The following is a 16623-nucleotide window of genomic DNA, read 5'->3' on the forward strand; positions in this document are numbered from 1 at the left end:
AAGAAACCTTTCTATGAGTCGGAAACATGAAAATTAACTTACTACAAGAATATGGGTAACATGAGAAGGAATATAAAATTTTCTTTAGCCTCAGAATATAGCGAGTAAACAATCAACTCCTATCACATTAACAAACAAATTTGAGAAACAAAGACTTCACACCTGTACGAAAGGAAATACAGAATTTCTCAAAAATTCAATAGTACAAAGCATTTAAGAATACTAATTCTGAAGGGTGAGACTGCTCTACGATCACTTTGGAGTCAGCAATCATTTCTGTGTCAGAAGAATATTATTGATACTCCCATCATGAAGCATCCAACTGCTACCCAAGGGCTCAAGCGCTCACCTGCAAGACAAAGCATAGTGGTAAAAATCATCTTGAGAGTTTTCAAGGCAACCCAGTATGTACCGTGATAATTAATGGCAAAGATGATAAGTCAGCAATGAACCTCTAATAGACAATCGTGAAGGAATCTAACTAAACACAACCCCACCCCCACCCCCTCTTTTTTCTCCTGTTTTCCTGTGCATGTAGCGGCCTGGGGGTTGTGGGATGGAAGGGGAGACAAACAATGGGGGAAACAGAAACATATCCACAAGATACTTGAGTCATTCTGAGAAAGTACCAAGTCAAATGTATTTTTATGCTTGCAAAGAAGAAATAGTGACCATACTAGTCTGAATGTTGAATTTTGTATGCCACAATAGATTTAGCTCAATTAGGACCACAGGGGACTTTATTAATTTCTGATTGATTGAATGTAGAACAGCATGAGAAGCAGATGGAAAAGTAACATTCCTAAAAACCTTGTGAACACCAAGCAACTCTAATTACAAGGCAATGCATTTATTCTATGCAAATTGTAACCATAAATTTATTGTCGCCACTCTAATTACTGTCTAGCTGATTTCTTTGTATTTCAAATACTCCATTTCACAATAAAAGCAGGCATTCTAGTTTATAGCAACTACAAGACCACATGAATTATATGAAACATAGATTTGCCAACAACTATTTCCAATAGCAATACCATGCTTGCAATGGTGTCACTCACCTATTCTGGCAGCCTTCCAAAAGAAGCCCCGAAACCTGGAATAGTAACACAACATCAGTACGTTCATTAACATTAAATGAATATGATGACATGACTGAATTGCTGTAATCATGAGATCCAAAGGAAGAAGATAAATGACGTAGTAAAGATATTCGACACATTTTTCAATCCCAAAACATTACACACAGCAATTACACACTGATCTATGTATCCATGCTGTGAAATACATGCACCATTCTGTTAAAAGTAATTTCTTTCATGGAACCCACTGGCTTCAATTGTACACGCACAAATATTGTCCATCAAATATTCAAACAAGACAACTTCCGCCAGAGGCAGAACCCACAATCTCTTAGTCCCTTAGAAATGTTCATAAGCAAAGCTGATTAGTTCTCCCACAATCTGTGATGCAAGCACAAAGATGGCAAAGATACATGCATTTGTAGGCACATTGTTTTTTCCAGAAAACAAGAAGCACCGTATGCAAGACAAATAATACAAATAATATGTAAATTTTATGTCTTGGCATATGAACTAGAATCACTCCAATGAATATGAAAGAACACTCTGCTATAAGTGAATTTATCCAAAAAAAACTGCTATATATTACATTTTCCAAAAGCTTTTCCATGGAACTATTGAACATATGCACATCCATTTGACGACCCTATAGAAAAGCATATTCTCTACCATTAACAAAGGAAAGATTATAGAAACTATACCAAGTATTGATTTCTTATTAACGAAAGTCTTTTCAAACATCTCCTTGTGTAACCATTCTATGAGTTCCATCGTCCACGCGTCATACATCACGCATCAGAAATTTCATATCTTGTCATCCTAACAGCAAAACTTGTAATCAGGCATTCACTATCCGCATGTCAAAATGCGATGTCGAACCTTTTCAAAAAGAATGCAAAAAAGTGCACTGATATTAACTATGAAGTACAGAAATCATGAAATAGTGCCTGGCTCAGCCAAAAAAGAAACAAACTTTAACCAAATATTTCACTGACTAAAAAATTTTGTGATTTGAAACTAAGCAAACAAAATAAACATTAATAAGCAATTTTAGATTGGATAAAATCGTTGAAGCTAAGAAGACTTACCCAGTCCTCTGTTCAAGAAGAGCTGGAAAATGCATCTTTACATAAGTGCAAGTACAAATCCCCAGCAGCACTACCGTAAGAAAAGAGTGGAAATTGAAGAGCGCGGACTGGAAAATTTAGCAATACTAATTTCAGTATCTATTTTAAATTCTAAAAATAGAAATCTGAAATCCTGCAATTTCGAAAAGTAACGCACCATATCCAAATTCTTCCCTTAATACCTTTCTTCCGCGAAAACCTACAAACACAAGAAGCAAAGAATTATCTAATTATTCTACCTCGATTTAACATACGGCGCGAAGAGCAAGGCACTGATTCGTTTTCCAAGCAAGATGTACCAAAAATTTAACAGTCGCAGTTGAAAAGAAAGAAAGAACACATACAAAATGACCGAGATTAGATAAGTGAATATAGAGAGAGAGAGAGAGAGACAATCACAAGGAAGCGATTCAGTGTAACAGTCGAGCGACGATCTCAAAGGGAATGAGAAGATGGCAGCAGTATCGCGAGATGTGCAGATACAGCCGCTGCTGCTGCTGCTTTTTTTTAAAATTATTTTTTTCCTATTATTTATTTATTTCTATTTTGGACAATATACCACTAGCAGAAGGGAACGAAGAGAATAAAAGAGAGAAATGCTCAAGTGTCAGGGACGACTGGAAAATCTAATAGCTCTGCCCACCGTTCATCTGTGCTACCGTTCTGATCATGACGAGAGGCAGGTAAAATTAACCGTTCGATTACCCCTAGTCGCTAGAAGGAAAGAAAAGAGGGAAAGTCTTGCTCTTATTGACCCTTTTGGTTTGCTTTATATCACTTTGCTCCCCAACTTAAAAGTATTAAACAGATTTGCCCCGCTCTAATGGTTTTATTATGATTTGCCCCGGAAGCAATAACTCCTTGGTGGTTTTCATTCTACACAATCACTTGCAGCACATGAGTACATTGTAGGCTTATAACAATTTGAAGCATGCTGCTCAATTGGCTGCAAATTAATGAATTTTGTTACCTAATTTTGAAGAAAAAGATTTTACTACCCATAAATGAATTACTAAAGTTTTTTCCCATAGCTAGGGTACCATATAGCCTTTTCGTTCATAGTTGGCTATAAACAAAAATCATTTGATTTTAATAATTGAAATAAACAATGTGTGAAAAGTAGATAGTATAAGATACTAAAGTACTCCCCAAATTGGTAATGTTAAGAGACAAAGTGCAAATCAGTGCAAGTAACTCTTTTGATTGAAGTGCGGTAATGGTTTATGGCAAAATAGTAGGAAGGACATCGCATACCAGCAAAGATTAAGTTAACTAAGTCGACTGAAAGTGAGTACTCTACTCGGCAACGAAGGAAGGAAGGAAGGATACTGTGTCCCCACAGTGGAGGAGGAGATTACGATCTTCCCCTAGTACAAACATCCCGAAACCAGTGCCAACAATGTATATCACCTTTTAACAAACTGGAAGTTGCTCTCTTCTGCACCTTCTCGACTCCTCCGAGGACCACCTACGAGACTCGAACAGATGTGCAAATCGAAGTTTCTTACACCCTGAGCTGCAGTGCAAACTCATTCTCACAAGTGATTACAATAACTACGATCACCATTAACATCTCAAGAAACAAGTCTAAATAGATTATTCCCATCGCCGAGCACATTCCCAAAAACCGAGTCAATTTATGGAAAAACCAAACAACATCTATAGTCCTAGCTGTAGTTTCTCATCCTTCTAGTAATAATCATTTCTAATTGCTACATGCAAACATGCAGTACGATCAACTTACAAAATCTAAAATTTTCATTAACATTTGTTCTCGGTCCTAGATTTAGAAGAAAATACATGTGAGATCAATACAAAAAATGTCGCTAGTTGCTGGCATGCTACTGACCGATCAATGCAAAGGAAATTGAAATCCGGCCCGTAGAGGCAAAATTTATTGTGTTTCAACTGCCAACCCACTGGAAGGGAAATAGTGGCATCAAAGAATGATATGACACACACAGTAGTATCCATTTTGCACCTATAAGACACCTCACTGTTAAAACCAATCCAGAGTAATTATTCCAGCTGGTACCCGCTTTCGAAGGAAAATCATCAAGCTAGAAGACATAGCTTGACATAAAACTTGAAAAAGCAGTAACATCTATCCAATTAGGAAAAAGGCTTTTCAACTTGGTGGCAGACTCTGTTAAATGCTGATCCAACACAGCAATTTCGACCCTCAAAGATTCTGAACTTCTTGCCTGCAATTAAGACAAAACATAACATGAACACAGCTCCGTGCTAACTCACATACCATGGTGCATGTTCAAATGTTATCGACAGTTACAAGTGCAATTAATTGTCAACTTGACGATTGTATAGGTAAATTTGGAGCGGATATTTGAAGGTCAAGGTGGAGGAGGAGCAAGATAAAATTAAATTTCAAACACCTGAATATGTATTGCTCATGAACAGCTCAAGCTCTGAAGGAGGATGGTTCAATGGTTTACAGAGTTCTTCTTAACCTGTAAACTTAATTGTGCTTTCGGTAGACTCACCATCCCTTTCAAATTATAGTCTCAATAAAAATTGTACAATCGCTTCTGGTTTGATAACAAAATCCATCTGACATTGTCTATGGTACTTCCACAAGCTGACAGTAATAACCATAAGCTGCTCAGTCCAGTAACCCTCCTAATTAATACTTTTAGCTCTATTAATCGCAAACTATAAGGGGACAAAGAAACATAGACAAACTTCACAAAGAAGCCTCGCACGCGCCATCCCCCACCTGTTCGTGAGCCATACCCTTGACTGACTCACTCCACACTCTTAGCTCGTTCAGGAGCCCTGCCCAGGACTCCTTCACTAAAGGGGAAGTAGCAACAAAGATGGGAGAATGAAATGCAAAACGGTTGAAATTTTACCTCCAACCAAAAGGTCCAGTTCTCATGGCTTGCACCACTTAATCTACATATGTATGATGGTGGTCCATTAGTAACCCTTTCAGGAGCTGTAAACATTTGCACAAGGATCAATATACAGAATCCGACAATCTAAATCCAAATTCAAAAATTAAATATATGTCACCTGGTAGTACACTATTAGCAAATGACCAACTGGATAATGGACCTGTTATGTTGAGCACCGCAACCCATACCTCTTTCAAGGACCTGAAAGCAAAATGGAGATAAATCTAAGTTCTAAGACAAATGCACTAACTTTATTTTTAGGTAGGCAAAAAGAAAACGTATAAGAGTGCCTGCTGCGTCCAGCTCCCAGAATTCGAGAAAAAAAAAAAAAAGCAACTAAAAGCAACTAAAAAGTCACAAGTTGGAGCTTCTATGCGAATTGACTGTATTATCAATTATGGTGTAAAAGCAATCCTGATTTTAAAGCACACATGGAGATGACTTCCCATCTTTATCTTTCATTTCCCAAATTTATTGAGCTTGAGTTATTAGAAGGCCAATATCATACAATTCTTAGTGTAATTCAGCTAAGCATAAGTATATACACAGATATATGTCCAGACAGTTTTACACACCATGAAATGTTGTTTTATAATATATATAGAACAGATAACTGCAAACCAGAATGCTGAAGACCTATCAATTAGGCATTTCCGTTCAAGTTCTTCTCATTTGGATGTCAAATAATATACTATGCTAAGAGGGCCGTAAAGTACCAGACTAAGGTAAGGATAATTGGACTAAACAACAGGATAGACTGAATGTAAAATTACAGAACAAACTGTCACATTACTCAGTCAGCATATCAGTGTTTTACCCCAGGTGAAATTCCAAGTAAATTCTGCGGGACCCTCCATCAAGTAGAGCTTGTGGCCTATAAGTTTTTAGATGTGGAAAGTTTCTATATTGCTTCAAGACGTCATCTCTCTCTGCTGAGAACTTCAAACTTCCGGAAAACAAGTAAGATATTGGAAAAGTGCCCTGTTCAACATTGGCAATTGTAATTCACAAATCATCAATGTCACTCATGGATTCAAAGCAATTGTAATTCACAAATCATCAATAAGAAGTTGTTAGTTGAATAGAACCATGGCAGGACAAACATAATATTAGAAGCTAAAATGAACTTCAGTAATCACATGAACCCCCCCCCCCGGGCCCGGGGCCCAACGTTACTGTTAACAGCTTAGAGGTTAGCTCATACTTTCTACTTGTTACATTTCATGGTCAGAGAAGAGTGGAGAGTTCGATTCATGAATTCCAGCAACTGTCCATGTCATTACAGACCTATAAGTTGTATGATTTTGTCCTCTAGACTAGTATCTTATTTATTTATTTATTTTTTCCCTTTCACCCTTTCTTAGGAGAACTGCATCTAAAGATTCAAAACATTGTCCTCTCTTGCTGTGCATGTATCTTTGCACCGTGCTCACAACTTCTCCTTTATCTCTTTTTGAGGATAAGCAAATTCCAATGAATTGCATATGATTCTATGGTTCAAAGACTGTGTGCCAACTATCCAGAAAAGCAAAATCCTCATTATCACCAATCATGATAAATCAGTATAGAGAAAACAATCTTTCAGTTCCATTAATAACAGACTTTCAGTTCCATTACACCAGTTGAATATTAAAACAAATTAAACAAGATGGTCTCTGCTCCCAGTTAGCATTCACCAGTCTGCTCTGTAGGCTGGGGGCACAAGCACTAAAAACCTAGCATGAAGCATCTTAAAGCAGAACAAGTCATGAAGCCTAGTCGTATTACAATTCATAGGATACAATATGATTTCGTACCATCAATTATGCCATGCAGACAAAGGGGCTGGAAAATGGTTCTATGTCATGCAGGCCAATAATCAGATAAAATTTACCCATTTGTCAGAAGAAAGCAAATGCACTGTTAGTCAAAATCATATTGCAGCGGAGGGAAAACATATGATACATAAAAGACTTCTTTTTGTACTTACCAGCCAAGTCTCTTGCAGTGACCAAATTTGCAGTATCAAAGGATAATTCTGAATTAATATGCAGTTCTCTTGCCACTTCTGGGGCATGTTTAAAGACGAAAAGAAGAGAATTTGAGTCAACCACGGAAAAATCATAACTGCAATCATCAATATGACTTGCACCTGTTGATGACATTTTTGAAAACCCTGTTAGAATGTTCAACCATATTCATCCTATTTATACATTCAGTACCGTGCCAGAAAGTTTAGAAAAAATTTCAGAATGCTAAATCACAAATTATAACAGTCAGTAGCATGTAAATGAAGCTGTTCAGCAAGCAAATTGAAACGCAAAGTACATGCTCTACCCAGCCAACCCCCATCCACAAAAAGTAAAAAAAAAAAAAAAAAGAGAGATAAGAGAAAAGGGTCTTTTCATAAGGATTCCACTTAGAATGCATAATCTTATACTGCAACTATTTTCACATATTCAACTGATGTTACTATATCTTTCGAGTACCTTTCAGTCTTTCATACCTGCAGTTCTGATAGTATGCTGGAAGATCACCCTTTTTGGAGCATCTGTGCTGTATGGAAAGAATTGAGATGACAGAGCCAGAGCAAGTATGCTTCCGTGCAGCAAGAATTGCATGATAGATGATCTTGCTAACCATTGGCCAACAACAGGCAAAAGAGGTCCGACGCACCAACCAGTCACAAGTCCAACAACTGCTGCAACTGCAATGTCTGCAATGAAATATCCTGGAAACCAGAAAAGTTACCCAGTATCTTGAAGGTAAAACATGAAACTCTCAAGGGAGCACTGGCATTTATAACTAAACCTTGCCATACTCACACTGATACCGCTTTCAGAACGTGAAAACTAATTGCAAATAAATATCACATAAGCATCATAAAAAACCACTTGATACAAAGAAAGAGAAGTGAGCCTAACCATAAGGAGGTGGAAAAGACCCTGTCATTCCCATTTTCTCTATCAAAAATGCAGCAAGGAACCCACCAAAGTAGACTGAGTACAATAAGCAAGGAATTAACGGAATCACGTAACATGCAGTTGACCTGAAAGAAGAATTTTGTTTGCCCCATTATGCAGAAAATAATTAATCAAAATCAACGTTGAGCTCAAAGATGTCAAGCACAAAATTTGGGTTCATATTGACATCATAATTTGATCCTGTTCAAACTCAAAAACAATCTAAAACAGCATTATGACATATGAGACTCTATCCTAGACATAAAGAAGTAATTTTTTTCTCAGGTTAGCATACATCAATAGAGTACCATAAACAGATAAAAATTGTTACCTGAGAGAATCAAAACCAAAGGACCTTGTAGATAGGAGGAAGGAGATCCATGCAGGAAGCATGAAGACTGCCAACAAAAAGGTCAAGAAACCTCCATTTAACCCAGAAATCAGATACCCCTGCTTTCAGAAAATAATGTTGAAAATTAAATTCCTTATAATATGATCATTTACTTTCATTATACAACTCAGAAAGTCATTTGCTTTATGTTTATTTTGCACAAGTGGGTATTCTACATAGCATTTTGAACAAGTTTTTTTTTGGGGGGGGGGGGGGGGGCGGGGGGGCTGGGGGGAGGGGGATGGAGAGAGGGTCGATAAACATAACTTGTAGAAGTCAATTAACAACCAAAGAATAGCACAACATATAGGTCTCGCATACCAACGTCATAAAGGAGTACAACCCAAATGCTCCCCAAAACCTTGCTTCACCTGCCAGTTCCTGTAAAAGTATTATCAGTGTACTCATTATGTCCTGAGCACTCAAATTGAAAAATGGGATCCTGCAAAGTAAAACTAGGCGACTGTGTAGAACATATGCTAAGCCTCTCTCTCATCTGGTAATCTCAAAAGCTAGAGAAAACATGAATATTAGACCATTACCCAGCTTTTTGTAACAATTTTCCTCCCCGCATATTTTGCAACAAGTACACTTGAAAAAAAGGAAAAAGCAATGAATGGTGGATAGGTGTGACTTTATAATCAGAAATAAAGCAAACAAGAAGCTCAGGCACAACAAATCTGATCAGACTTGAAGATAGCCCAGTAACATCAGAAAATAGCCGGATAAAAGGATGCAGTGGATATCACAACAATGCCCTTCTACCAATAAACTCCAATGTCTTAAATTTCAAATGTGATGTAGAATGAATTTCCATTGGGCTTTCCTTTTTCCCCTTTAGATGAATTCAAATATAACCAAATACATGATTGTTGAATGCACATGAACGAAAAGGCGAGATGTTCACAAGTTAATAGACCAAACAAAATCAGTAACACATTCTGCAGTTATACTAGTTCATAATTTCCACAGATACATACATTTTGTACCAAAACAGCAATGATTTCCATCTAAATTACTCAATTCAACGAAAAAAAATCCTCTTTTATTAACATAGTTTCTTTAAATGAATAATCAACACAAACAGAGGTGAGCAGAGTGAAAAATCACAGGGTTCAGTACAAAAAAGTTTACCTCTTTTGATGATTTGACTACTGAAACATTTTGAGAGAGAGGAAAATTTCTCCAAAAGAATCGTGGTGCTAACAGACCAAGAAGTGAACACGGTATGAACATCAAAAAGGCCAAGTATGAATTAGAAAACCTACATCAGGAAATGAAAGTTATGTTCTAAAATGCTATATCATATGCTAAAGGAAACCTATATACCAAAAACTACTCTAGTAGCAATACAAGATTAAACCAGTACCAGTTCATTGAATGTCTTGCGAACAGCAATCTCAAGATTGCAAAAACAACTGGAAAAATAATGGCCAGTAGAATCCCTAAAGCATGATGTAGCATTCCTGCAGAGAACAATGCAGTAATTAAACACAATGGAAGAACAATGTCACCTGCAACAAAGTAACTTCAGGTTCAGCTGCATTCCCATTACCTTTGATAAAGTCAAAGAGAGTCATAAATGAACAGGAAAACACTCTATTTGGAAATCGCAAAAAAATTGGCATAAGTAGGTAGATGGCAAGAGGAATACTATGAAGCATCACAGCCAGCTGTCTTGGATAGATTACCTGAGAAGGATTTTAGAGATCAATTCAAAGAAAGAGTTTATCCTCTTAACAACCCACCTACTAAGGGAAGATAAAATAAAGAAAGAATACATTGAATGGATATGACTGCTGGGTTAACTAAGTTGTACGAAATAATGATATACATGAGTACACAGAGATGAAATCAATAAGAATTATAACGCACCAAAAACCATGACAAGTAGTCAAAGAAAACTGCCCGTTCATCACGATTTGCAGCACGTCTAAGAGATTCCCTTTCACGTGCATTTTGTAGCATAGAGGAGTTAGTGAAGGCTTTAACTACACTAAATAAATTATCCCCACGTGCTTGCATGCTTCCAGGTCTGCTTCACCAAAATAGTATGCACCAGATCAGGCATATGGTAAAGAGAAAGATACTGGCAATCAACTAAGAGAACTTCCAGCAAAATCTACTTCATACAGTAATCTTTCCACAGTATCTGAGGAAGTATGATAAAAGTAACCCCCAAAGAGAAAGATGATGTCCAGTCCAGGAATATCCCCATAATCTTGGGCAAACATTCTGTAATCTGTATCACCAGGTATAGAACCGAAAACATCCTGAAGGTTTATTTGCCCAAAAGAAAAAGTTATAAAGATATCAGCAGGAAACTACAAAAAGATTATTGACCAAAGAAAGAAGGGAAAGTTAAAAAACACCACATGGAGAGTCTAGATAAGCTTTAAAAGTCTCATCTGTTTAAGTGAATGGAATCAGACAGGCAAATGTTAAAACAATACTCCTTTATTCTTTACCAGACCAGAGAGCAGGAGAAGGAAAGTTTCAACAAATTACAGAGAAGTAAAATTGAAAACCTGAGCAGCACTATTAGCCATAGGATAAATAGCTGCTTGAGCATAAATGTATGAAGGCCATGATCCAGGTCCAGATTGGCATACTAGATCTGTTAATTGAGCAATTCAAGTGTAGGTTCAGCTCTAAAGAAATTAACAATATAGGCTCAGCTATGAAAGAAAATGTGTGTGCCATGCTGGGGGCAAAAACTAAAGGTCTGAACCTCATATATGGGCATGTAATTTTGCATACCAGGAAAAAGAAAAAGAAGAAAAAAGCACAGATCAATTAGTTCATCTATAAGCATACATTTCAAAGACAAAACTCTCCATGGTGTCTAACTAAATATGCAAACACCTAATGCCTCAGTTAAAACAGCTTTGGTAAGTTATTCTTGGGGAAGAGTGACCTAAACATGTGAATCAAATACAATGGCAATCTATGTTTTATGTCTTAGTCCATAGAGATGCTTGCAGGAATCCTAAAGCAAACACCATAAGTACATGGAACATTCAGCAATGCTTATATCAATATGGTAATGCACTTCAAATAACATTTAATCTCTCAGATAAGCTGCACAAAGCAGCCACTGATATGTGAATTTCTTATCTTTTCATTAGTAATCCACCGGATCATAACTAAATTGATCCAGAAATATTCTACTATTACTTAATAACTCTACAATTCTCTTTTATTTCTTGCAAATTCACCAAACTCCACCTAGGAAAATTCTGCTTCTTAACACACACTTCATCTATATCCTGTAATCACTCCACCATCAATTTTCAATTACATACTAAGTATGACATTTACAACAGTTTTGGTCCACAGATGGATTGCTTATCATTCATCATGATGACTACATATCTGAGGTTTTTAGTACAGTTTCAAATTCAACTTAAAAAATAAGAATGGAAGCCAGCTCATAGATGATGATGAATCGGTACATGTGATTCTACTTGAGCTAAATGTTACTCTAACTAGAGTTGATCATAGTCAAGTGTGTTAAATTCAACTTAAAAAGTTTCAATAAAGTTGCATATTTTTACAAATAGCAGCTGGTACTTACCAGTTCCACCTGTACCAGAAGCTTCAACATCTATAAAAGCCCCAACAGTATCACGCCAAATCTATGTGTTGTCATGAAACCATGTGAGCCCTGAATTAGCCATAAAACAGATCATTGGAAGATAGTTTCCGTCAATGTAAATCTACTAATCAACAAGATACAATATGCAATGTCCTGGTACGCTAGAGTTTCTGATGATATGTTTACTGAAGGATTTCATTTCGGTGGTTTGTTTCTTTTTCCCTAGAAGTACTATTGTAAATCTTCAGAACATACCAAACAAGAACGTCAATCAAGAAAAGCCGATCAACTTTTTGTTTCAGGTAGCCAGCCATGTCACATTTCTTACCAGCATAAACAGCTCTTCTGCTCCATTAAATAGAAATATAACTGGTCGAAGAGGAACCCAAGCAGAATCAACACATAGCCGAGCTAGTTCAAGCATAGAAGCTGTTTAGGGAGGAGGAAGAAACAACACAGTAAGATATAAATAATTGATGATCCCATTTAAAACGTAGAATTGTGATATATAAAACCCACCAACACATGAACCACAATCACCAGCTCCAGGAGAACCTGGTGGAGTGTCAAAGTGGCCATTCACCAAAACTGCTGGGTCGTTTTCTCGAGAATCTATAGAAGAAATCCTGCAACTCCATTAAAATGTGTTAAGGTGCCTTAATTCTTGCATTTAAAAAGATGTATCCAGGCATTAATTTAATCAAAGAAATTAAGGTCATAGGCAAGTTGTTAACAAACTTTTGAACAGTGATCCCCACTTAATATTTAAATACAGGCAGAATACAACAGAGTACATCTAAGAAATAATTTTTTTTATTAACCTTTTCAAGTCTTTTACACTCAAAGTGGTTCCATCCAAATGTCTTGAGAGTTACTTTTCGAAAAAAAAAAAAAAGTCTTTGATATTTACTTTGAAGTTCTACAAAGCAAAATACTAGACTGTTGTCTTTGTCCATACTTATGGACAGAGTGTGAGGAACTTTTACAACACTCATTGACTACAGCCACCTAACAGCTATTGCTAAATACTGAAGTTCATCATGAAGATCAAGAAAAGTAATCATGCAAAGGATCACAGTGGACGTCACGAAATCAAAGACCTGAACAAGTAATAATTACTTTGTTCAAATAAATTTATCATCACAAAATGCAAGATCGTAAGCTGGTACTTCTCCCAAAACGTGAATATTACAAATTATCTGTGCAAAAGGAGTTTGAGAAGTTAGCACTTCTAGCTATTGGTCTTAGATTGACATCAAAGCAGCCCAAATAGAAGCAAAAGGAGATCATTTTTTACCTCATAAGAATATTGGTGTGATTTCTATAAGCCAGAGATATGCTATGTCCTAAGAAAATCATATTGAACGAACCATCTACTGTTGTTTCTTCAATCTCTATCCTGCAAAAACAGTAGTTCCCAACCAAAAAGTAGAGTTACAAGCTACCCTAAAAGGGTGTCTAAGAGTGTAAAATTTACTCTTAAATACATCAACAAATAAAAGAAGTATAGTGTCAGTAGATACAAACCTAACATTTGGTCCAGCTCTCTCCTTAATCATTTCTAGCTGTGTCTTAATATACAGAGCTGCTTGTCTCAAACCAGGACGCCCTTCCTAGAAATAAGTACATAAATTCGTTTTCTGAAGTACCCCTGATGTAGCTAACTATACAAATATAAGGCCAAAAAAAAAAAAAAAAAAAAAAAAAAATTGCGCATCTATTTCGCAAGTTAACAAAAAGCAAACCAAAAGTTTTTCAAGATGTACTCGTGCATCTATGAATCACCTTTATTTTTCAAAAAAATTTTGAAAAACTTCTAGCACATTCTCTAAACCACCCAAAAAAAAAGTGGCGCAGTTTTATTTTTCTGGAAACTGTGCATATACTTGGGGCCAACAAAAGTTAAATTTCATCCTCACGTGTACGGGTGTACCATACGAATTGATTTTGTACCGGTAGAGTGGCTCCTGACTTCGGTCTTTTGCTCAAATAAATACAAATCAATAAATAAATCTTCAAACCAAAATTCAAATAAGAGACATGGTCGGAAAGACGCAATAAATGCATATTCTAGCACGAGAAATAGCGTGTATGGAGTCACACAGCAGTACAGTACGTAGTAATAAATTGCTAATACAGAGAGAGAATTGAGGTGAGGCAAGGGGCAAATAGGTGACCTGGCGACCGCCGATATCTTTAGACAAGACGCGAACGTGCTCCACAGCTCTGGCTTCAGAGAAGCGATCCAGCGGGGCGTCCATACCGAGGGGAGTGATGAACTTCATATGAACGACGGAGTAAACCAACAAAGACATGAGTCCATACATAATTCCCAGACAGCACAAGACTTTGAATCCGGCGACGTCGCGGGCGCTTGGCCTGAATAGCGGCATTTTTCCAAGCTTAAAACTGCCAAGTTTTCAGCTATATAAGAGAAAATCCAGGGAGAGATCTCAGTTGCATTTACACCGGATTTGAGAAGAAGGGCTGGGCTTTGTTCCTTCAGGAAGTGTCTCAAGCGTTCAGGTGATTGGGAAGGCGACCGAATCAGAGTTGAATAGGACAACAGCCTCCATGCATTTTATATATATATATATATATATATATATATATTTGCATACAGGCTCAACGTTGAATACGAGACTACCGGTATGTTTTTCCGGTTTTTTCCCCCTTGATAGAATTCATTCCAGATTTTGGTTTGCTTTGGTAAGTTGCGTGCTTCTCCGTCCACAGTATCCTGCTTCCTATTTTTGAATATCTCAAAATATTTATTTTATTGAAAAAGTTAAAATATTTTTTTATTTTTTATTTTTAATATAGCCCTTCCCTTAAACATATATATTACTATTTAAATTTAATATTTAAATTTTTAAGATAAAATTAAAAAAATAAATATAAATATCACAATCAAATCACTGTTTATTAAAAAATTGAATTCTCAAAATAGAATCAAATAAGGGAGGGAGGGAGTGGTAACTGCCTAACTGGTTTAGGTCGGCTGCGATACTAGTGAGAATATTTCTTTTTCTTTTCCTGATTTTGTTTTTCATTTTTTTTCTTTTAACGATTAGCCCACTCGGAAAGGCTGCACAGTTAACAAAAATTGGACCAGGGACAAGTATGATTAGAATTTTAGTGCAATTGTTCAGTTGTTGACTTGTTGTATATGACTAGGCATTGGACCCGCGGCTATCGCAGGGTGCCCATATTATAAGGTTGTTGAGTGACGAGGAATATAAAATAAAGTAGAAAGAATCATAAATAGAGGGTTGCTATTTTGTTGAATATTAGAGTAGTGATGGTAGATTAAGCAAATATGAGATAGTATATGTAAATGTAGAGCGATGTGAAATTGGTATTTATTGTATCTAGTGTAAGAGTGCTAATTGATGGTTTATTTATGAAGAAGATGTTTGTGCAAGAAATTGATTATGAATAGGAAAGCAAAAAGCATGTGTTTTTTTTTTTATATATACATCCTAATTTGAGAGTGTACTTAGGTTAATGTAAGATTTATTTAATAACATAGATTTAGAGTTGGAGTTGGAATAGTGGATAGAGAAGTGATAGATTGGATTGATTTATTTATAAATAGATATAGTAAAATTGGTGTGATTTGTATTGTGTTTTTTAAAATTAATACGATCTACATATTTGATGGATAATATTGGTTTCAAAAATTTTTGTTTTTTTTATTTTAATTTAGTGATAAGTAAATATTATTTAAATTAATGGAATATATATTAATTTTTTAAAGTTGATAGGATGGAAAATTAGGTGGAGAATTGCATTGAGAGTGTTATAATTTATTGTACTTTGGGTGTTGGTAGTTTATGTATTCTAGGATGATGATATTTTCATAATTTGGATAGCTAGGATGAGTAAATGTGCATTGTTGCAGCAGAAAAGTCTATGGAAAGGATATAAACGAATGGGAAGTTTGTTGAAAAATAAATGGATAATAGATATTTTTTTGGCCAATTTTGATATAGTTTGGGTGTTGTGTGATGAGATAAATTAATAATTTGGAATAATTTGAAACTATAGCTTGGTAAAATATGTGTTTATTCATTAAGTAGGTTTTTTTTTCTATAAGTAAAGATGATATTGATTTAGTTATGAATAAATGTGATTGAAATAGATGAGAGCTGTATTTTTTTAATTAATAGAATCTGAATAAGTAAAGGATAATATTAATTTTGAGAGCTAATAGATTTTATATTAATAGGTTAGTACTAAATGGATATTATTGAAAGTAAGGTGATGCATATAAATTTTTTTTATAAGAAATGGAAATGATTGCACATGAAAATTATAGAGTTTAATCACTGTAATTTACAGTAGAATTTTTAAATATTTACTGTTTGATGTTTATGCGACTTATTTTATGGTACTCAAAGTTGTAGTGAATTTTGTATTAATATATATATATATATAGGCATACGATATATTTTGTAATATGTGTGGATATATATATATATATATATATAATATATATATGCGTGTGTGTTTAGTATTTTATTTTAGGAGATATAATGGTTTTAATTTTTTATTGTTTATATTTTTTG

General features: G+C 35.6%; 1 protein-coding gene and 1 pseudogene across 5 annotated transcripts; both read right to left on the bottom strand.

Annotated features, from left to right (window-relative positions):
* Positions 1–56: 56 nt before the first annotated feature.
* LOC113719685 (uncharacterized) lies at positions 57–3755 on the bottom strand. Of its 5 annotated transcripts, none has more exons than XM_072073544.1 (5): positions 3617–3755; positions 2364–2405; positions 2168–2274; positions 1059–1093; positions 57–349 (listed from the first exon to the last, which is right to left on the bottom strand). In XM_072073544.1, exons 2-5 carry the CDS (start codon positions 2364–2366, stop codon positions 282–284), a joined length of 213 nt encoding a protein of 70 aa, XP_071929645.1. In that variant the 5' UTR covers positions 2367–2405; positions 3617–3755; the 3' UTR covers positions 57–281. The 5 variants fall into 5 exon arrangements, with proteins under 5 accessions (XP_071929645.1, XP_071929646.1, XP_071929644.1 ...); XM_072073545.1 differs by lacking the exon at positions 3617–3755 and adding an exon at positions 3461–3549; XM_072073543.1 differs by lacking the exon at positions 3617–3755 and adding an exon at positions 2551–2843.
* Positions 3756–3946: 191 nt separating this feature from the next.
* On the bottom strand, positions 3947–14676 carry LOC113719587 (uncharacterized; annotated as a pseudogene).
* Positions 14677–16623: the final 1947 nt, after the last annotated feature.

Source organism: Coffea arabica, unplaced genomic scaffold, assembly GCF_036785885.1.
Source record: "Coffea arabica cultivar ET-39 unplaced genomic scaffold, Coffea Arabica ET-39 HiFi ptg000055l, whole genome shotgun sequence".
Taxonomy (NCBI): Eukaryota; Viridiplantae; Streptophyta; class Magnoliopsida; order Gentianales; family Rubiaceae; genus Coffea; species Coffea arabica.

Bases quoted from the DNA above. Each gene is read 5' to 3' on its own strand.
- LOC113719685 (XM_072073544.1), bottom strand. The intron at 1,094-2,167 runs GTAAGTCTTCTT...TTACTATTCCAG, and splicing joins CTTCTTGAACAGAGGACTGG to GTTTCGGGGCTTCTTTTGGA. The intron at 350-1,058 runs GTGAGTGACACC...TTTGTCTTGCAG, and splicing joins TTGGAAGGCTGCCAGAATAG to GTGAGCGCTTGAGCCCTTGG.